The sequence below is a fragment of the Pristis pectinata genome, chromosome 2 (genome assembly GCF_009764475.1).
Source record: "Pristis pectinata isolate sPriPec2 chromosome 2, sPriPec2.1.pri, whole genome shotgun sequence".
NCBI classification, from domain to species: Eukaryota; Metazoa; Chordata; class Chondrichthyes; order Rhinopristiformes; family Pristidae; genus Pristis; species Pristis pectinata.
The window spans coordinates 28,813,732-28,836,026 of NC_067406.1; the positions used below are offsets into that span (position 1 = coordinate 28,813,732).

Below are 22,295 nucleotides of genomic sequence, written 5' to 3' on the forward strand. Positions count from 1 at the left end.
ATCTTGCGGAGGGTGGCAGCAGAATGAGGGGAAACTAAGGGGCATGTACCAGGAAATAAGTGGAGGAATGGGACTGAGGTGAATGCTCTGAGAGCCAGAATAAACTTGATGGGCTGACTGGCCTCCTTCTCTGTCATAAGGAGATACGAGAAAATGGAATGGATTGGATTGGAAATGAAGTAGCCTCTTTTTCAGAATGATAAAGCAGAAGTGTCATTTAGAAGTGATGGGGGCATTGTTTAGGGAGGTTTTTGTGAGCAGAGCTTGCTCTGGCCCAGCCCACATGATATAATTGTGTCCTGGAAGATCCCTACTGCTCATGTTATGCAACAATTGATAAGACCTGCTCTGTGCTGCAAATTCAGGATGGGAGAGCGCTGCAAGGTAAACTTCCTTCAGAGATTGGTAGCCAGCAGGGGCAGTTCACTACTCACCACAGATTATTAGGAAAAAGGGGCCAGGGTCACTCATTGTGCCAATACAAAAGGATCTTCATAGGTCAGGGCTGCCCTGACTAAGAATATAATTGCAGCCTTCAGGATTCAGCAATTTAAGATAACTCATTTTTCCTGTTTGTATCAAGTCAGTTTAAGCTAAGATAAGACTTCTTTATTAGTCACACGTACATCAAAACACACAGTGAAATGCATCTTTGTCCTGGGGGCAGCCCGTAAGTGTCACCACTCATCCAGCACCAACATGGCATGCCCACAACTTCCTAACCCGTATGTCTTTGGAATGTGGGAGGAAACCAGAGCACTCGGAGGAAACCCACGCAGACACAGGGAGAACGTACAAACTCCTTACAGACAGCAGCAAGAATTGAACCCAGATCGTTGGCACTGTAATAGCTTTATGCTAACCGCTATGCTACCGTGCTGTTATTTTATCATCTGTAATATTAACTCAGTCTTTTTTTCTCTACAGCCACTGCCTGATCTGCTTGGCATTTACAGCGGAAGTAGAAACAGTAGTGGCAGTAGAAACAATCAGACTGTCAAGCTTGCTCTGCCATTTAATAGGGTCAGAGAGTCATAGAGCTGTACAGCACAGAAACAGGCCCTTCAGCCCACCACATCCATGCTGACATTTTTGCCCATCTACACTAATCCGTTTGCCTACATTAGGATTGCATCCTTCTCTGCCTTGCCTATTCAAATGCTTGTCTAAATGCTTTGTAAATGTAGTGATTGTATCTGATTCCACCACATCCTCTGGCAGCATGTTCCAGATATCAACTGCTCTCTGTGTAAAAAGCTTTCCTCTCAAATCCTCTTCAAAACACCTTCTTTTCCACTTGAACCTTTGCCCTTTTGTTTTTGATTCCTCTATCATGGGAAAAAAATTTCTGACTATCGATCCTATCTATGCTTCTCATAATTTTATATACCTTTATCAAGTCATCCCTCAGTCCCCTCCACTCCAAAGAAAATAAGCCCAGCATTTCCAGTCTCTCCTCATAAATAAAGGCCTCCAATCCTGGCAACATCCTGGTGAATCTGCTCTGCACTTTCTCTTAGCTGATCCGATATTCCTCATCCACCTTCCTTTATAGCTCCTTGTTTCCCTTACTGATTAGAAATCTGTCCATCTCAGGCTTAGGTATCTCCAAAGACTCTGCTCCCACAGCTCTCTGTGCCAAGTAGTTCCACCAACTCACAACCCTCTGAGAAAAGAAATTCTTCCCCATCTGAGACTTAAGTGCCTTATTAGCTGCATTTCACAGCTTTACATGTCCCTTGTATGTTTTCTCTCTGCCTAAAGCTCTCTTTCATCTATTAACAAGATGCTCATAAATATTGGTAACCCTGGACCCATAGTGTTAAGTTGTTTTGACCTAGCTGACCCTCCCTCATCAATTTAAAACTAACTTGTTTTCTCAATATTCCAGTTATGATGAAGGGTCTTCGATTTGAAACATTAACTCTGTTTCTCTTTTCTTAGATGCTGTCTGATTTGCCAAGTGTTTCCAGCATTTTCTGTTTATATTTCAGATATCCAGCAACTGCAGTTTGTTGACCTTTAATCGTGGGTGGTTATTCTGACTGCAAGTGAAATTGGTATTGGTATTGGCATTGCTTTATTATTGTCACTTGTACTGAGGTACAGTGAAAAACTTGTCTTGCATACCGATCGTACAGGTCAATTCATTACACAGTGCAGTTACATTGAGCTAGTACAGAGCGCATTGATGTAGTACAGGTAAAAACAATAACAGTACAGAGTAAAGTGTCACAGCTACAGAGAAAGAGCAGTGCAATAAGGTGCAAGGTCACAACAAGGTAGATTGTGAAGTCATAGTCCATCTCATTGTATAAGGGAACCGATCAATAGTCTTATCACAGTGGGGTAGAAGCTGTCCTTAAGTCTGGTGGTACGTGCCGTCAGGCTCCTGTATCTTCTACCCGATGGAAGAGGAGAGAAGGGAGAATGTCCTGAGTGGGTGGGGTCTTTGATTATGCTGGCTGCTACACCAAGACAGTGAGAGGTAAAGACAGAGTCCAAGGAGGGGAGGCTGGTGTGCATGATGCGTTGGGTTGTGTCCACAACTCTCTGCAGCTTCTTGCGGTCCTGGGCAGAGCAGTTGCCGTACCAAGCCATGATACATCCAGATAGGATGCTTTCTATGGTGCATCGGTAAAAGTTGGTGAGAGTCAAAGGGGACAAACCAAATTTCTTTAGCGTCCTGAGGAAGTAGAGGCGCTGGTGAGCTTTCTTGGCCATGGCATCTATGTGATTTGACCAGGACAGCCTGTTGGTGATGTTCACTCCCAGGAATGTGAAGCTCTCAACCCTCTCGACCTCAGCACCATTGATGTAGACAGGTGCATGTACACTGCCCCCTTTCCTGAAGTCAATGACCAGCTCTTTTGTTTTGTTGACATTGAGGGAAAGGTTGTTGTCATGACACCATTCCACTCTCTCCTTCCTGTACTCCGCCTCATCGCTGTTTGAGATACGACCTACAACGGTGGTATCATCTGCAAACTTGTAGATGGAGTTAGAGCAGAATCTGGCCACACAGACATGAGTGTATAGGGAGTATAGTCTGAGGATGCAGCCTTGTGGGGCCCAGTGTTGAGAATAATCGTGTCGAGGTATTGCTGCCTATCCTCACTGATTGCGGTCTGTTTGTTAGAAAGTCACGGATCCAGTTACAGAGAGAGGTGTTGAGTCCTAGGTATCGGAGTTTGGTGACAAGCTTGCTTGGGATTATTGTAATGAAGACAGAGCTGTAGTCAATAAACAAAAGCCTAAAGTAGGTGTCTGTACTGTCCAGATGCTCCAGAGCTGAGTGTAGAACCAGGGAGATGGCATCCACTGTAGACCTGTTTTGGCGATAGGCGAATTGCAGTGGGTCCACTGCAAAAAAAAGCGAGATGGCGCCGGAGCGTGGCGACATGTTGCAAACTGCAAGCTGAAATGAAAAAGCCTTGATAAGTTGCAGTTGCTAAATTGAGCACAGTTCCAAGTTCTGGCCTTGAGGAGTCCTTTGGCCATCTGTTGGCCTCTTGGTTTTTCCCCAGCAGCCTCTCTCTCCACTCCGTGCGTCCCACTGCCCATATCACTTAGGACCATGAAAGTTTATAGGATTGTATGGAGTAAAATTGATTCACATTTCATTCATTTCACAAGGAACCATTTCAGGGCTGAAGCATCAGGAGTCAAATGAGCACGTCAATACAAAATGTCAATGAAGATTTTTGAGTTTCAGTGGTTGAAGTGTACTGAGACATCACTCAGCACCCCCTTACCCCCACCACTCCCCCACCAAACACTGACAGGAAGAATCAAAATACATCATTCACATATGTAGATTAATTGGGTTCATGTACCTATGTACAAGTCTAAAGGTAATCAGAGACATTCAAATTTGATCATTTGCCTGACCAAAAAGAGGAATAACTAAAGTTGTATTTTGCCAGTTTCTAATTTTTATTTAGGTAAGTTACTAAATAAATTATGGAGGCCTGTAACTTTTTGCCATTAAAGTAGCAACTGAGATTTGATCAGGTTTGTTACATTTTGGAGGTTCTATGTATATCATTGATAGTGATCAACATGAGTGCAGTGGAGTTTTAAACTCCTTGTTTTATTACATAGTTTTATTGCTATCTATGATCATAAAGTAATCTGTTTCATTGATCTAGTTAGTGTACATTCTTTGACTGTTTAGAATTAGTTTTGTTGCAGAGTGAAAATTTACTTGTTGCAGACATACAAATATTTCTTCTCAATCTGGTTAATCAGCAGTTTTATGTGATACCACCGGTATCCTGTGGCATATACTGTATCATATCAAAGAGTTACAAAAAAATTGGTCATGACACCAAAAGAGTTAAAAACTGAGCATGTAATACAGCACGGAGATTCATTAAACTGGTGCTTGACCAGACAGAATATTTCTGAATTTTTGGAAGTTATTTGAGGGTGAACAAGAAAGGAAGCTGCTGTATTTTTTTGTACCTTTTATAACTCAAGAGTGAAGCGAAATACCTCAGGTCAGTGCATACAAAAAAATAGAATCAACATTACAAACGATAATTGACCCAGTTTAAACATTTTCCTTGTACACTGATGCCTTACTTAGCAATCAGGATGTGTCACCAGGAACAAGAATGCTATTTGAATCAGCTCCAAAAGGAGTCAGTTGCACTTCCCCTGACTAAAATGGTAAAGCCCTGAAGGACATAGCTGGCAGGCTGTGTCTGTAGAAGGTGGCAAAAACCAACACCAACAAGGAAAAACTTAGCTGACCTACTCCTCGGCAACCTAACATTGCAGATGCAACGGGCCATCACAAGGGCAACTGCTGCTAAATCCTAGCGAGATGAATTGCCATGTTGAGACTGAGGAAACCCTCCATAAAATTGTGTGGTGCAACCACATTAGTAAATGGGAACAATTCAGGACATATCTAGCAGTGCAATCATGAGCATCCACAGAGTGCTGCAGCCTTCAGCGTTCCACCACAGCTCATGGCCCAACATAGCCCTGATTCTACCAGTGTTCAAGCCAAGAGATCTACCCTGGTTCAATGAGGAGTGGAGAATACATGCAAGAAACAGCACCAAGCCTACTAAAAATCAAGTGCTTACACAATGAAACTAAAATACACGTGTGCTAAACAGTGAAAGCAGGATTGTATCAACAGAGCTAAATGATCCCACAACCCAGACGGAAGCCAAGGACCAAAGTCTTTGTATTGAAAGTATTAGGTTTATAAACCTTATATTATGACCTTACCAGATTAAAATATATTTTAATGATGAATTTCTCATTTATGTACTGAGCAATACCACATTTTGGATGATTATTGTTCTGAATACTTCTGTAATAATAAGTAAATATCTGAGTGCCACCTTGTTGTTGTGAGCTTCCAGGGATAGAAATTGTTCAGTTCTTGCTTATGTTACATTTTTAAACGATGCTACAATTAATCTCAAAGTAGATATGAACTGATCTAAATTGTATGCTTGAGAGAGCTCATGGGTAATAACCTGCTCTTTCTAATTCAATGAGTAAATCTTGCCTCTGAGGCAATTTTCATTTATTTTAATTAAAGTAAACTAATGTGATATGTGATGTTGGTCACGGAATGAGATTGATTTAGTTTCTTCACTTATTGCGTGTACTGCATTTCCTTTACTGAATCCCAACATATTATATCCTCTGAGCCTAATAAAATCTTCCAAGGTGTTTCGCAGGAGCATTATGAATATTAGGAGTTTTTGGGACAGGGATTTAGTATGATGGTAGATAGGCTCAGAGTGTTCAAGAGCTAAGTCCCTTCTAAGCGGTACTCATTCACTGCTTTGTTTTTGTAGTTGCACTGTTGATATGTCCAATTCATTTTCTGCGGAGAATAATCATGAAGAGAGGTGCATTTGTGAAGAGGATATTGAAGACATGACAAGGCTATATCAATCTCAAAATAAGATATAATTGATGTTAATGTTACTCACTCATGAATGAGCCCCTCAGTAGAACATTGTGAATACTGAATCCATTATTAATGTTATTACAATGTGAGCTCCTGGTTATATTATAACAAGGATATAGATGCATCGGAAAAGGTGAAAAAGAAAGTATTTATTGGAATAATATCGTCATTAAGTGGTTGCATACATCAGAAAAGATTGAACAGACTAAGGAGAGAGAACACCACAGATGAAAGGTCTCGACCCGAAACATCAACTGTCCATTTCGCTCCACAGATGCTGCCTGACCCGTTGAGTTCCTCCAGCATCTTGTTTGTGATGCTACACTATGATCTGATAGACTTTAAGATTTTGAAAGAACTTGATAGGGTGGTTGTGGAGATGATGTTGAGAAGGTGTGATCAAATCTAGGGCTGATAAATATAAGTCTGTCATTAACCAAACCAATGGGAAATTAAGAGAAAGCTTTTTGTCCAGAAAAAGATGCATATTATGGAAGGCTGAGCGAGCAAAAGGCAGAGACAATGGAAGGATTTATTGATGGAGTTAGAGAAAAAAAGTGGAAAAAATTTTGTGTGGAGCAAAGCACCAGAATGGAGCTGTTGGAATGAATGGAGCTGTTCTCATGCTGTGAATACTGATTGAATTTTACTGTGGTCGATGAAGCCCTTTTCCTACCACCAACATGCCACTTTTCTGCTTCTGCTTTAGGATAAAGATGGGAAAAGTCACTTGTCGAGAGAGCTCATTGTCACTCGAATAATTCCTGTACGTGTGATGCTAATTGCATTTAATAGTAGTAACAAGTTCCACACATAATGTAACAAGGCATCCAAAGCACTTTACATGAGAGTTATCATACAATAAGGTCAAAAATATAATAAGACCTTGCCATTTTTATGGAAAGGATAAAATATATTCTTTCACTACAGGAAACTTTAGTTTTATTGCAAAAAATCACAGCTTTTTATGAACCTTCCTCTTGAATGAACTTCTTTATTTAAGCAGGATTTGATTTGATTTGATATCTTTATTAGTCACTTGTACATCGAAACACACAGTGAAATACATCTTTTGCATAGAGTGTTCTGGGGGCCGCCCGCAAGTGTCACCATGCTTCCAGCGGCAACATAGCATGCCCACAAACCTGTACATCTTTCGAATGTGGGAGGAAACCAGAGCACCCGGAGGAAACCCACGCAAACGCGGGGAGAACATACAAACGCCTTACAGACAGTGGCCGGAATTGAACCTGGGTTGCTGGTGCTGTAACAGTGTTATGCTAACCGCTACACCATCATGCCTATTTGCAATGACTGACCACACAAATTCTCAGACACCTGCATAAAGTCAATATACCCTCTGCTCCTGCATAAAACATAGAGGGCCATGGGCAACATAAAAACAAATTGCACAGATAAAATTAACAATTTATTTAAAATAATCTGTTGCATAGACAACAGTGAAAAATCCAAAGTATGAAATCAGTTGGTTTCTGAGCTTTGCTTTTCCTCAGTTCAATCAGCCTTGTGCACTTGTAGAAAGGTGTACACTCTTCATGTGCTCTGTTTACTAGTGAAATGCTGATTAAACAACTATAAACACATAGCTTGCCCTAATCAAAGCCAGTGAAAGTGTATGCTGATGTCCCACAAAACCATAAAATTAGAGTTCTTGCAGTCTGAAGGAGCTACCACTGGTTTTGAACCATACCCAGTGGGGAATAAAGGAGAGAATAGGAAAACACTTCCCAGAGGCTGACTGACTGAGAACACCAATTGGAATATTGTGGTGCTCCACACAGAAATAGGGCTGAACCAGGGTGGCAAGAGGAGTTACATCTCCATCATACCACTTCTAAACTGCATGCATGTTTTTTAAACAATTTGAAAATTAATGTGATTCATGAATGTTAACTTCATTTTCCAAAATGGATGGGACATGGCTTTCTTCTTGGATTAATCTTCTCAACTGTCATAACTTTATCAGAATAGTTGGTGAAGCTCTGGAGGATCAGAAATTCTGTTATACTTGTGTCAACGTGAGGAATGGGTGAAGTAAGTGAGAGAACACTAGAAAATAATTTGCACTTAATGTACAGAGTAACTGAGTTACCGACAGAGCACTTGACAATTCTCCTATTCATACTCTGTCTCCTTCCTGTCTTTTTCACTTTTTGACTTTACTCTATAATTATATGTTTAAATAACATCCTGCAGTCTCTCCAAAACCACTCCCTTCAAAAAAAATCTTGGCATTTAATACAGTGATTAATAGTCTTCACTCTATCATATTCTGCAATTATTTTTGCCAACTTCAAACATTGCATTGAAGTTACATTAATAGAGAAAAGAAGACTCAACACAAAAACCACAAGATAAGGCCATATTGCATGCATATTCCTCTGCAGCAACTCTGCCTTGTATACCACTCAGACAGAGGGTTAACAGTGGAACAATATATTGACATCATTGTTGAAGGAACACTGCTTATAATATCAGAATTAAGCCACACCTTTGAAACTTTCTTACCTTTTGCTGGCAGAGTATGTTTCACAGGGCCAAATTTTAACAGAGAAATGAAAATCAAGAAACTACACATGCTGGAAGTCAGAAATAAAAGTTCTGATGAAGGATCTTTGAGCTGAAAAGTGGAAGCTATAAGCAATGTGTGATGTAGTTTCCTCATAAAGTTGGATTCTCACAGTATCTCCTGTTGCTCTGCTCTTGGCATCTGGCACCATTAAGTTCTTGAGAAGTCATTCTGTTCTGGTGTAATGGATATTAGTTCTCAATTACCAGTAGTCTCAGTTAATCTTCTGTCATTCCATCTTGTCCCAAAGGTTGTTGAAAGCCATTCCTTTTTTGTTTCTCTTACTATACACTATGAGTTGATTATTCATGGCTGAGCAAACATGAAGTCAATAATAGACACAAGAGACTGAAGATGCTGGAATCTGGAGCAATACATGAGATGCTGGAGGAACTCAGTGGGTCAGGCAGCATCTGTGGACAGAGATGGAGAGTTGATGTTCTGGGTTGAGACCTTTTACCTGGACTGAAAAATAGAGGGGAGATAGCCAGTACAAAAAGGTAGAGGAAAGGGGTGGAGCAAGAGCTGGCAAGTGATAAGTGTATCCAGGTGAGGAGGAGTGTTAGGCCAACTGAGGAGGAGAGAGTGGAAATCACAACAGAGGCTGGGAGGTGATAGGTAGAAGCAACAAACTGCTGAATATGGAACCTAATAGAGGAAGGTAGGGCATGGAATCAATGGAGGGAGGTGAGGAGGGCAGATTGGAACCATGGGGAAGGGGAACCAGTGGGAAGACTGTGTGGGTGATGGGCTGATGGAGTGGGTGAAAGAGGGGAAGAAACAGGGTGACGAGGGCTGAGGCGAATGTGGGAAGAAATGGGTAGATCAGGAGGACAGAGGGAAAAGGAACAGAGGGGGAGCAACTTAGCAGTAGTTGTAGAATTCAGTGTTCTCATTGTTAATAATACATCAGTTTTAAAATAATACATTTGGGGAGAACAGAATGTGTTTGGTCATGGTGCCCAGTTTGTACCACACTTTTTTAAAGGCAACTGAGTGTAACATGGCATGAGGTCTATTTAGGCCTCTGACCTGAGAGTGCTCAGGTCTCAAAGAGTACTGCCTAGAAATCCACCTGTGCTAGTGAAATATCTCATGTAGCATTGGCTGCACTCACAACTCTGCTTCCTGAATTCCATCCTGTCAAATTCAAAGCACCAAATTTAAGAAATGAATTGAAACACACAGTTGCTAGTAAATACCATATTTAAAGCTACCAACCAAGAATGAATGCTTATAATTATTCTGCAGGTCAAGCAGACAAGATCGCAGAGGGAAACAGAAGAAGACTGGGCATATCTCAAGCCCTCATATTCAACATTCAATTTTGTAGAATATATGTATCTTTTATGATGAAGTTGTCTCAAAATACTTGGCAATTTCGATGGCCAGGCACTTTGCAGGGATGCTTGGAAGCTAAGGGACAACACAGCAGCACTCTTACCAAAAGAGGTGGTGGAATAAGAGTGTGACAGCTTTACTCATGCGGTTTCCATTATACAAGGGAACGTAAACATTTGTAAAGGAAAGACGTAGGAAGAAGTATTCCAGATGTAATGTTGTCAATAACTTATATTTAAAAAGTAACATTGACCTTAAGTTAAAGAGCAGTAAAATTTTAATAGGATTAGCTCTGATTGAATCTTGATTGAATAAGATCATAAGACAATTCCCATAATATTAATTTTGAGATTTGCACTGGCAGCATACAATATTTTGATTTAAAAAAATAGCTGCTAGGGTGAGGAGCATTCGGTGACCTCATATCTTTGTGACCAATTGAAATTCATAATTATTTATTAATTAATAGAAGGATAAAAGCTAAAGAATGAAAGAACTGTCTTGCATTGAAATATTCTGCTTCTCAAGCCTTGCTGACTTTCTGACTTGCTCTTTTTATAGGGTTAACGTGACTAGCACTATGACTGATGGGGACTACGATTATCTGATTAAACTTCTGGCTCTCGGCGACACTGGGGTTGGTAAAACCACCTTTCTCTATAGGTACACGGAGAATAAATTCAACCCCAAGTTTGTCACCACAGTGGGAATTGACTTCCGGGAAAAGAGACTGGTGAGTGCCTGCTTCCTTCCCCCCATTCCAGCTCCAATCTAATGTTATTAATAATGGCAAAATCTAGACTAAAGAAGGGAAATGCAACTAAATATACAGTTATATTTTGATTTTACTTATAAGGTCGTCAACTAAATGGACAGCATCGACTAATTGGCAGAGTGCTAAAAGAAGGTCCAGGACTCACTACTTGTAAAAGTGGAGGAAACAGAATCAATCAGGATCTTCAACAGTTTATTGGAAAAGTTGAGGAAAAGCAATTTCTAGAGTTAGGAGTAATGGGTAAAGGAGTGGGATTGACTGGATTGGTCTGCAGGGAGCGGATATGGCTCTTTTTAAAATTCATTTTCTGGATGTTTCTGGCAACACCAGCATTTATTGCCCATCCCTAATTGTTATTGAGAAGGTGGAGATGAACCACGTGAACCGCATGCAGCAAGATCTATACAACATTGAAACATGAGTGCCAGGGAGTGAGCATTGCCAAGAACTGCATAAGCCACAGTCCTTTAGGGAAGGTACTCTCACAGCGAGTATCAAGATGTAGAAGCAGCAATGATGAAGGAAAGGTGATATATTTCTGTCAGGATAGTGTGTAACTTGGAGGGGAACCTGCAGTGGCAATGTTCCCATGCATATTGGGAGGTACTGTCAGAGTAGCCAGGGTGAGTATTTGCTATGCACTCTGTAGATGGTATACACTGCAGACGCTGTGCATCAGTGATAGAAGGAATGAACATTTAGGGTGGTTGATGGAATGCCAGTCAGGCGTGGTGCTTTGTACTGGATGGTGTTGAACTTCTTGAGAGCTGTAAGTGTTGTACCCATCCAGGCAAGTGGAGAGGGTTCCATCACATTCTAACTTGTACCTTGTGGATGGTGGCGGTGTTACTTGTTGGAGGATTCCCAGCTTGTCAACTTGTCTTGTAGCACATTATTTATGTCCAGCTGAGTTTCTGGTCAATGATGACCCTCAGTATTTACCCATAAGGTTGTCAACTAAATAGACAGCAGAGTGCAAAAGGTGGTCCAGGACTCACTGCTTGTAAAAGTGGAGGAAACAGAAACAAGATAAGAGTCTAACTACCTATCCCTGCCATTGAATGGCAAGGTAGGTAGTTAGACTCTTGTCTTGTTGGAGATGGTTATTGCCTGGCACTTTAGTGGCATGAATGTTTCTCACCATTAATCAGCTCAGGCCTGAACATAGCCCAGAATCTTTCTGTATGCAGGCATGGGCTGCTTCGTATGCTGAGGAGTTGTGAATGGAATTGAACATTGTGCAATCATAAGCAAACGTCTGCACTTCTGACTTTATGAAGGAAGGAAGGGCACTGATGAAGCAGCTGTAGCTGATTGAGACTAGGACACTGGATTCACTTTTATCATGAGGCTGCTTGCCTTTGTTTCATGTTTAACCTCAGGTTGCTGGGTTTGCCAGGCCTCAGGAATCCAGCAATGGAATGCAGGGAAGAAGGGGTGAAGTGGCTTTACGGTACTACATGTGGGGCAGGAGGATGAGCTAATTTCCTTCAGACTCAACCAAGTAGCCAGCAATTCCACAACACTCATCCCAGCTGGCATTGCACCTCCCCACCATTCATAACCACCACCATGTGCTTCCTCTAACCTTCTTCAGACTACCCTCTCCTCCTCGAACACCTCTCAACTTGGACCATACCCACCCCAAGACTCCTCTTACTCTTGTGGTAAACTTAGCTGCTCATGTGTACTGTCTTTGTGAAGCAAGCTTCCTAACTGAGAAGCCTCAGCCCGACATTCAACCCCACTTGAAAGAACTCCTTAGTTAAATTCTCATTTTTTTTCCCTAATATAATAACATCAAACACACCTCACTTCTCACTCACCTCCAGCATCATGGAATTTGTCTTCAGTCTAGAATCCTGCCAGAGATTCATACAGTGTACTAGGAAGCCATAGAATCCACCTTATCAATGCTGGCTCTTTGAAAGCCTTTTCAAATTAGTTCCACTGCAGTGCTCAATACTCTTTCCTCATGGTCCTGCAATCTGATCCTTTTCAAATACTAGTTCAATGGAAAGGTGCCGTTGAACATGGTCCACCACGTAGTGAATTGCTGGATGTAAAAATACCTTCTCCTCATCCCACCCAGGTTCTTTTGCCACACTTGTTTTAAATCTGTGACTTTTGATTGGTAGCCCCACTCCCACCTCTCCCTGGCAATGGGCATAGCTTTAAGGCAAGAAGGGGAAAGTTGAAAGGAGATTTACGTTATAAGTGTTCCACACAGAGAGTGGTAGGTGCCTAGAATGTGGTGCTTGTGGAGGTGGTGGAAGCAGATACAATAGCAACATTTAAGAGACATTTAGACAGACACATGAACAGGCAGTGAATTAAGGGATATGGACCATGTGCAGCCAGATGTTCAGTTTAAATTGGCATTGTGGTCAGCACAGACATTGTGGGTTGGAGGGCCTACTCCTGTGCCATACTGTTCTATATTTATCCTGACCAAGCAATCTACTCTACTGACCAAGCAATCGCAAAGGTTTGGGTGTAGGTTTCCTGTCACCAAAGGAAAAGAAGACTTCAAATGTGGAACATGAAGGTTCCTTTTGATAGTCTGAGATATAATTGCAACACTTAGTGAAGTACAGAACCAAATACACCAGACAAAATACTGTCAGTGCATTATAAATAAACATATTTATGTTGCTGTACGTGAACAGTGCTATAACTTTAAAGGGTTCAGAGTGACTAAATGATACCATGGTATGACTAAGCACTCTCATAAACTTTGGTATCTGTTTTCAACCACATCCTGATATCATAGGATATTGTATCTGAAAATCTTGCAAGGGTGTTCGAATTTTCTGTGATGTTCCCCTCCCCACAGTGTACAGAGAATGAAATACATGGTGGGGTGAGGGTGGGGGTGGGAAGGCTGTTCCTGATGCTGATCCAATACAACTCATTGGGAAAAGCACATTTCTGAGGAAAGAGACAGACTGAAGCATCAACCATTCTGCTGGAGGAACTCAGCAGATCGAGCAGCATCTGTAGGGATGATGCTCCACCCACTGAGTTCTTCCAGCAAATTGTTTGTTGCTCCAGATTCCAGCACCTGCAGTCCCCTGAGTCTCGACAGAATGAAGCATTTTGCTCACTACTGTAACTTGGCCTCCCAATTTACATCGTCCGGCTGGCCAAGTGAAGAGTGGTTATTAGAGTAAGATACCAGTGGGACACCATGATCTTGAAGGGATTCATTATTCATGTTTTCTGAGAGGACTGGCAGAAAATAGGAGAGAAAATACACTAAGATTAGTATGCTTAGCCCAAGGGTTTAATTAAACCTGTAGTAACAACAGCCAAATCATATATCTGTTTGATATAACCATTTAATCAGGGTTAAGATATACTTAAGACCCTTTAAAAAGAAAATGGAGACTTGTTTATTTTAAGCACAATGATTTTTGAAATGACAGGCTGTATTAATATATGTAGCTCATAGAATAGAAATGACAGAAGATATATTGTACAAACATACATGCAAAATTAGTTTTTTATGCAAATAATCAGCTAAGACTAATGTAAAAATGAACCAGACAAATACTGGCCAAGGATAGGCTCAAACGGCCCTATGCAATTTGTTTTTTAGACTGCTGAGACCATTAGAGTGTTTTGTCAAGGGGCTATCCATCTATATGGCATCTTTAGCAAAGCATCTGCAGGTAATTGGCAGGAGATTGTCAGACAAAAACTGACACTAATGAAAATTTTAAAAAACTGCAGATCATGAAAATCTGAAAAAAAAAGCAGAAAATGTTGGAAACATTCAGCAGGCCAGTTGCATCTGTGGAAAAACTGATAACTTGCCATTGAAAAGGGTATTCGTACAGATGATTAAAAGCTTCAACGGAAGTAAACACAAGGAAAGGTGTAAAACACACTGCCAGTTCATTGTCTCTATTTTACATGGTCACACAAAGTCTAACACCCACCCATCCCCTGACTGTAATGAATCTGAGGTTATTTCCCATAGTCCCAGCTTTGTAATAGAAAGGAGACATAATACTGATTTCCAACATCAGAGAAAGCAAACAAACAGGAAAGGGGAGGACCGACTCAGTTTCTTGCAGTAGAATGTTGGTATTAAATCAGAACTTTACTCTTAATAAAACTGGAAGTAGGCACACTGAAACAACAAATATGTCGCCTTTCTTAATTGGATAGTGTAGGTAAAGATATTGTATTGTTAAAGAAATTGCTGAGTACTGTATCTGCTGAGGCCCTTTTATGGAACATGGATTATATAACTCACATAATAATTTGCCTAGTTATCCATGAGAAATGGTAATGGAAGAACTTCCTTCCATTACTCCCAAATTTGCAATGCAAATCTTGGTCTCCCTCAGTTCTTTGGACAGATAGCCTGGATATTTCAGTACAGTTATTTTAAAATATTAATGTGAAGTGAGATGTTTTCCTGTTTCATTGAAAAAAAGCTCCCACAAGAGAATGTGACATGGTGTAGATGTCTAAACCCAGATGAACTCTTGACACTGCCCGTGACGAATTTCATGGTAATGTGTTCCTAAGCATTGCACACTGCAGGAAGTGTATTCACAATGCCATGTGAGCTGTTTAGGAAAGAGTAAATTCAGGCGTTTGCCCAAGTATAACCCTGCACTCAATGCTAACTGTTAATTATTAATACTAATGTAGAACATAAATATGTTTCCTGTCTGATGAAGTTTAAAAATTATATACACGTCTATCCAATGTATAAAAAGTTCCCATTTACATTTAACTAAAGTTCCTCCAGCTTTAATCTCCTTTGGGCAAGGGAGTGCTCAAATGGGATCAGTACTGGCAACATACGGCATCTTTGGGAATCCTGTCAGCCAGCTGCACCAGGCATTGTATAAGTCTTTGGTGAAGCCGCACTTGGAGTACTGTGTGCAGTTTTGGTCACCCTGTTATAGGAAAGATGTGGTTCAATTGGAAAGAGTGCAGAAAAGGTTTACGAGGATGTTGCCAGGACCAGAGAGCCTAATTTAGCCTGGCCTCTGTTGGCCATGCTAGATCTTTATCCTTCGGAACATAGGAGAATGAGGGGTGACCTTAAAGCAATAGTTAAAATTATGAGAGGCGTAGATAGGGTGGACAGTAACAGTCTTTTCCCCAGGGCAGGGGAGACCAAAAACTAGGGGCATACATTTAGGGTAAGAGGGGAAAGATTTAGAAGAGACCTGAGGGGCAACTTTTTCATGCAGAGGGTGATGAGTATATGGAATGAGCTGCCCAAGGAAGTGGTTGAGGCAGGTACAATAGTATCAGTTAAGCACTTGGATATGTACATGGAGGGACAGGACTTCAAGGGATAGGGGCTGAGCCCAGGAAATTGGGACTAGCTGGGTGGGTACCTTGGTCGGCATGGAATCATTGGGCCAAAGGGCCTGTATCCATGCTGTATGGCTCTATGACTCTATGATCAGGCCTCACGAACATTAGAAAGTTCTGAACTAGAAAAAATCCAGCTGGCTCTGACCTTGCATAACTGGTGTGCTTCTTGAGACAGACCAGTCCCAATCAGCTGTGTGTAGTAATCCTGATGCTCCATTAACTGACTAGTGGAGAGGCAAAATGGCAGATCTCAGAGGCTCACTCAGAAAGTTTCTCATCAAATATAACATTTAAGCGTACTGTTTAACATTAAAGATTGGAGAGAATAAAGACATATTTGTACTGAAAGTGTTTTCTCCTCTTCTCTCTATATAACCACACTCCAAAGTTGCTGTGATATTTCCATAAATAAATCTGTTTGAAATGCCTGTTTAAGGGGAAAGGATGCTACACATCTCTTTAAGAAGGTTTGTATGACTCAGTCATGGGTGGGGACCGCAGAAACTCATGACTGTGTCGCTAGGCACAGCTCAAACACCATCTATAAATTTGGCCATGACACCGCTGTTGTTGGCAGAATCTCAGATGTTGATGAGGAGGCATACAGAAGTGAGATAGATTGGTTGGTTGAGTGGTGTCGCAACAACAACCTTGCACTCAATGTCAGCAAGACCAAGGAATTGATTGTGGACTTCAGGAAGGGGAAGTCAGGAGAACACACACCAGTCCTCATTGAAGGGTCAGCGGTGGAAAGGGTGAGCAGCTTCAGGTTCCTGGGCATCAGCATCTCAGAGGATCTATCTTGGGCCCAACACATTGATGCAATCACGAAGGAGACATGCCAGTGGCTCTACTTCATTAGGAATTTGAGGAGATCTGGTATATCACCAAAGACTCTTGCAAGTTTCTATAGATGTACGTTGGAGAGCATTCTAACTGGTTGCATCACCACTTGGTGTGAAGGCTCCAATGTGCAGGATCGCAAGAGGTTGCAGAGGGTTGTAGACTCAGCCAGCTCCATCATGGACACAACCCTTCCCGCCATTGAGGAAATCTTCATGAGACAATGCCTCAAGAAGGCGGCATCCATCACCAAGGTCCCTCACCACCTGGGACATGCCCCTTCACATTACTACCATCAGGGAGGAGGTACAGGAGCCTGAAGACCCACACTCAATGTTTCAGCAACAGCTTCTTCCCCTCCGCCATCAGATTTCTGAACGGTCCATGAAACCCATGAACGCTACCTCGTTATTCCTCTTTTGCACTATTTATTTATTTTTGTAACTTATAGTAACTTACTGCACTGCTGCCACAAAACAACAAATTTCACGACATATGTCAGTGATAATAAACCTGATTCTGATTCTGATTCTGAAACTGTGGAGGATCCAATTACAACAGTCAGAACCATCCTGACAGTTGCATGTTATTAGCACATGGCTGGACCTTCAGCAGCACAGGGAGTCAGCTTGCCAATTAGATCAGACAGGAAAGCTATCAAACTGGTGGGTAGGGAGAGGAGTGGGTAGGTGATGGGTGGTAGGAATGCTGCAGCCAGTAGTGGGGAAGAAGTGGGGCAAGGACAGATGAGGGAGATGTACAAGAACCCTCAATGGGCCAGAATATTGTGTTGGCTCCAAGAGGGGCATACTTGTTTACTGTACTGTCTTCCAGGTGAAATGGAGAGGACCCCAAGGGAAATGTTACCTTGTAGTTACTGCATTTTTCATGAAATATCTGCAGGCTGCTGTGCATAGTTATTGATTTCAATAGCCCTCTGCAGCAAGCCATCTTTGACCTCCCAAGTCAAAGCCACTAAAAGATTTTATTTACACTTTAGGTGCACCATGTTGGAGGCTCAAATGGTAAAACAGGCAATCCCTTTAGAATCCATCTCCAGCTATGGGATACAGCTGGACAGGAAAGGTAATGCTTCAGATACTGTTTTTATATTTTTTCTTTGATTAAGAAATCTTATATTTGATACAATGATTGATTTAATTTTCTCATACCGTAAGTATTCCTGATGCCATCAGACGCACTGACATATGATGGCTGGTTATGTTATCCAGAGGCCTGGACTGTTGATCCGATGACATGAGTTGAAATCCCACCATGACAGCTGAGGGAGCTAAACTCAAGTAATTGAATGAACTTAGAATTGTAACCTGGTAACCTGGTAACCTGGGCATGAAGCCAATGGAATATCTGATTTATCAATGCCATCAGGAAAGGAAGTCTGCCTTTCTCAGTTGGTCTGGCCCAGAAATCTGATTGACTTGAAAGTCATGCAGCTCAAGGGGCGATTGGGGATACACAAAAATTGCCGATCTTGCTAATGAATTCCACACCTTGTGAATGAATAAAATGTTGGCAAATAATTATCTGAAGAGAATAAAATTATTACCCAATTTTTTTTATCCATAAGGAAGATACTGAACTTTCTGATGGGATCTTTGGTTTCAGTTTCCATTTTCACTGTCTGAGCTCACAGTGAATTTTACCCCCAAATGGAAGAACCTGCATTGTTTCATGAACCCAACTGTTAAAGTCAATAGAATTTATAAAGGTATATGTTAGAGTTTGAAGTGTGATGGCAGGAGGGCTTTGGGCAATGACAGGTTGCATATCAGAGGCCTAAGGGAGAACCACAGAGAAGTGAAAGGTTCTAAATTAAAAGGGCATTTTTATGAAATGTGTTCCCCAGCACCAGATGCTGTGACCCCAGAACCGATCTAATATTCGCAATGAAACCCTGCTTTTACATACATGGACACACAGTCTGGCCTGATTCTGCTTGTGCTGGTGCACAGTCTGCCCTCCACAATGTAGTAATTAAGTTTGTAGAAGAAATGTCCAATCAAACTTTGTAAGCTATTGGCTACCACAGAGAACAGGGGAACAACTTCAAGATAATGACTAAGTCCTAGACTATTGATAAGAAAAACTAAACTCCTTCTGTTGGAAATCTGAAATAAAAACAGATAACAGTGGAAAGTCAGGCAACATCTATAGAGAGGGAAACAGAGGTAACATTTCAGTTTAAGTTACACAGAAAGGAAAGGTGTAGTGAAGAGAACAAAGGGAATGACTGTGGTAGGGTACAAACCAAAACAGAGTGAATGACATCAGTGATGGCAATGCTGGTGGAGAGAGGGTGGTGATGACTTGTTAATCACAGATGATGTGTCTGGAGGAGATGTAAGTAGAAGGAGATGAATGAGAATCTAGGAGAGAAACAATGCTGGAATTGAAAGACATAAAACACAGCAGAAACTTGAAATGGAAATAAAAGGGAATGATGAAAATACTCAGCAAGTCAGGCAGGATCCCTGGAAAGAAAAAAAATGTTACAGTTTGATAACCTTCATTACATCTGGCCAGTTCTGGTACAAACTGGAAAGGCTGGTTGCCTGAAAATGTTGAATGCAGTGCTAAGTCCTGAGGACAGTAATGTTCCAGTTGGAAGGTGAGATGCAATTCGTTGGGCTGGGCTTTATTGTAGCAATGTCAAGATTTAAAGACAGAAAGACAGGACTGGATGGAAGATTAAAGGGAGCTCAGAGTGGAGACGTCCTGCAAAGGCAATACCTAATCTACATTTGGTTTCTCCAAGACTGGGCCCAATTTTCCTCTCTTTAGAAATCCAGGTCCACCTCGACTCCTCTTTGGCTTGTTGCCCTCTCTGGATCCATTCATTGCTAGCTGTTGGTGTGATATTGACACTATTTCTTCTCCCTTCACTTCACTCCTCTCTTGTTTATCTTTCCACTTTTTTCCATTTCTGATGAACGATCATTAACCTCTGACATTAATTCTGTTTCTCCTTCTACAGGCGGTACCTGACCAGCTGTGCATTTTTGACGTGTTGGTTCTGGTTTTATTTCTGAATTACAACATTTGGAAAATGTTGCTTTTGTACAAATGTGTTTCATCAGTTTGAAAGTGAGATAATGAGCAAGCAGCAGGATGTCCCTTCCAAGTAACTATTGTTCAGACAATGAGCAGCATTCACTGCTGCCAAGCCAATCAGGCAAAGTTTTGTTCTGAGCATGTTAACCATCAGTTCTAAATAATTAATTTACTTAAACTGAAACCTAAACATATACTTAACAGGGCGTTCCTTCTTAGTCTAGTGGTATAAATAGACGTTACAAAGACCTTTTATAATTTGCAACTTTATTGCTTTATAATGAGCAGAATTCTGGTTTCTCTCCTTCATGCTTTACTAAACTCAGATGATCCCCCATCTAAATTTTCCTGGAGACCCCCTTATCCTAATTGCCAGAAGGCATTAGTCACTGTAAGGAGGAGTTGATGCTCAAAGCATTATATTGTATAAGTTTAAGTTACTAACTTGCAAGATAGAAACTCCATGAGACATTCTTCCATGGCAGACTATAATGATAGATGTAGGAGATTGATTACAAGACTTAGGCATGCATTTTTGAAATGGTTCCAATGGATTGCATTTATTTTGTTCCGGTAGGTTTCGAAGTCTCACCACAGCCTTCTTCAGGGATGCCATGGGATTTTTACTGGTCTTCGACCTAACAAGTCAGCAGAGTTTCCTGAATGTGAGAAACTGGATAAGTAAGTTGCAGCAATAACTTAGTTCCAATTCAAGTGTTTTTTTTCAAAGGGTGAAGTTTATTGGAAACTCAAATAACCTGTCTCTCTACATTGAGAAATGTAAGAATGCTCCTAAGCTATTAGTTTGTGTCAGTGCTTCAGATAATCGCGAGTTAAAATTTTCTGTCACCTTACTTTTGGAAACTTTATAACTTCATTTATTTAAACACCATCAGTTAATCCATACTCACATTCTGATGTGCCACTGCACTGAACATATAGCTTGTCATCCCAAGGAAACTAATATTGAATCAGGGACAAACGCTCATCAAAATTAACACAAGCAAAGTAACAGTAATGAAGAAAGTAATAGCTCTGAAGAGTAATAAACCTGCAGGACCAGATGATAGTCATTCCAGTTAAAGTAGGTAAGTGGGAACATTGCAGATTTCCTAACCATAAGCTTCCAAAGTTTGAAAACTGCTTGAATGTCATTCTGCTACCTAGGAGAGGAAATCAACAAATTATAAAGCAATTAGTTTTACATCTGTTATTAGGATATTACTAGATTGACAACTGGGATGGAGGAAGTAAACTATTTTCAAATGATTAAATAGGGCCCAGCATGGCTTTGTAAAGTGTATGTCATGCCTGATGAGCATGATTGAATTTTTTGAAGAGATGACAATGAAAGTAGACAGGGGAATACTTTTGCATATTTTGCATAAGGACTTCCAGGAATGTTTGATGAAGGCCGTCATAAGAGATTTCTAGTTAAAGTTGATATTCATGAAATTAAAGCAAATTATGAACTAGGTTAGGAAACTGGTGATGTGGCAGGTGATAGAGGAGAAATTTAAATTGGTATTTCAATACTAGGACATGACTTGTGTTGTTCTGCAAAGACAATTTGCCATATTTATAAATCACTTAATTGACACAAAGAAAAACAGCTTATTAATAGTTTAAACAAATTGCTATAATGGGACAAATGAATTTCAGAATAGAGATATATTAGGCATTCACTTTGGGCTTAAAAAGGCTAGAGCCCTGTTCTTCCTAATTAATAAAAGGCTAGAACCAACAGAGATCCAAGGAGACTTGATGGACTATATTCATGGAAAAGTGCAGAACAAAATCAGAAATGTTGATGAAAAGATAAAGCGTATATCCAGAAGACTAAAGTAACAGAAAGTAGGAGGTATTTTACTGTTAACAAAGCCCTGGTTAGAATACAGATAAGATAAGATGTTTATTTATTAGTCACATGTACATCAAAACATACAGTGAAATGCATCTTTTTGCATTACTGAGAATGTGCTGGGGGCAGCCCGCAAGTGTCGCCATTCTTCCGGCGCCAATATAGCGTGCCCACAGCTCCTAACCTGTATGTCCTTTTGGAATGTGGGAGGAAACCGGACCACCTGGAGGAAACCCACGCAGTCACACAGGGAGAAGGTACAAACTCCTTACAGACAGCGGTGGGAATTGAACCTGGGTCGCTGGCGCTATCATACCGCTATGCTAATTGTTACACTACCGTTCCACCCTAGCTAGAGTACCATGAGTGGTTCTGGGTGTCTCATTCCTTTGGAAAGATATATTGATTTTGGGGTGAGTGTAAGATGGATTTATGAGATTAATACATATGAGGAATGATAACACAAAGTGGAGTAATAATCCCTGGAAAGCCGAATAACTTGATGAAAGATTTCAAGGTA

General features: G+C 40.9%; 1 protein-coding gene across 3 annotated transcripts in view; it reads left to right on the plus strand.

Annotated features, from left to right (window-relative positions):
* rab27b (RAB27B, member RAS oncogene family) overlaps positions 1–22,295 on the plus strand; it is a 75,586-nt gene that overhangs the window by 40,446 nt on the left and 12,845 nt on the right. For all 3 annotated transcript variants that reach the window (XM_052010190.1, XM_052010188.1, XM_052010189.1), the window contains exons 2-4: positions 10,437–10,608; positions 17,843–17,928; positions 20,492–20,595. In XM_052010190.1, the coding sequence (XP_051866150.1) occupies positions 10,456–10,608; positions 17,843–17,928; positions 20,492–20,595 (343 nt within the window). In that variant the 5' untranslated portion in view covers positions 10,437–10,455. The remainder of the gene's footprint in view (positions 1–10,436; positions 10,609–17,842; positions 17,929–20,491; positions 20,596–22,295) is intronic.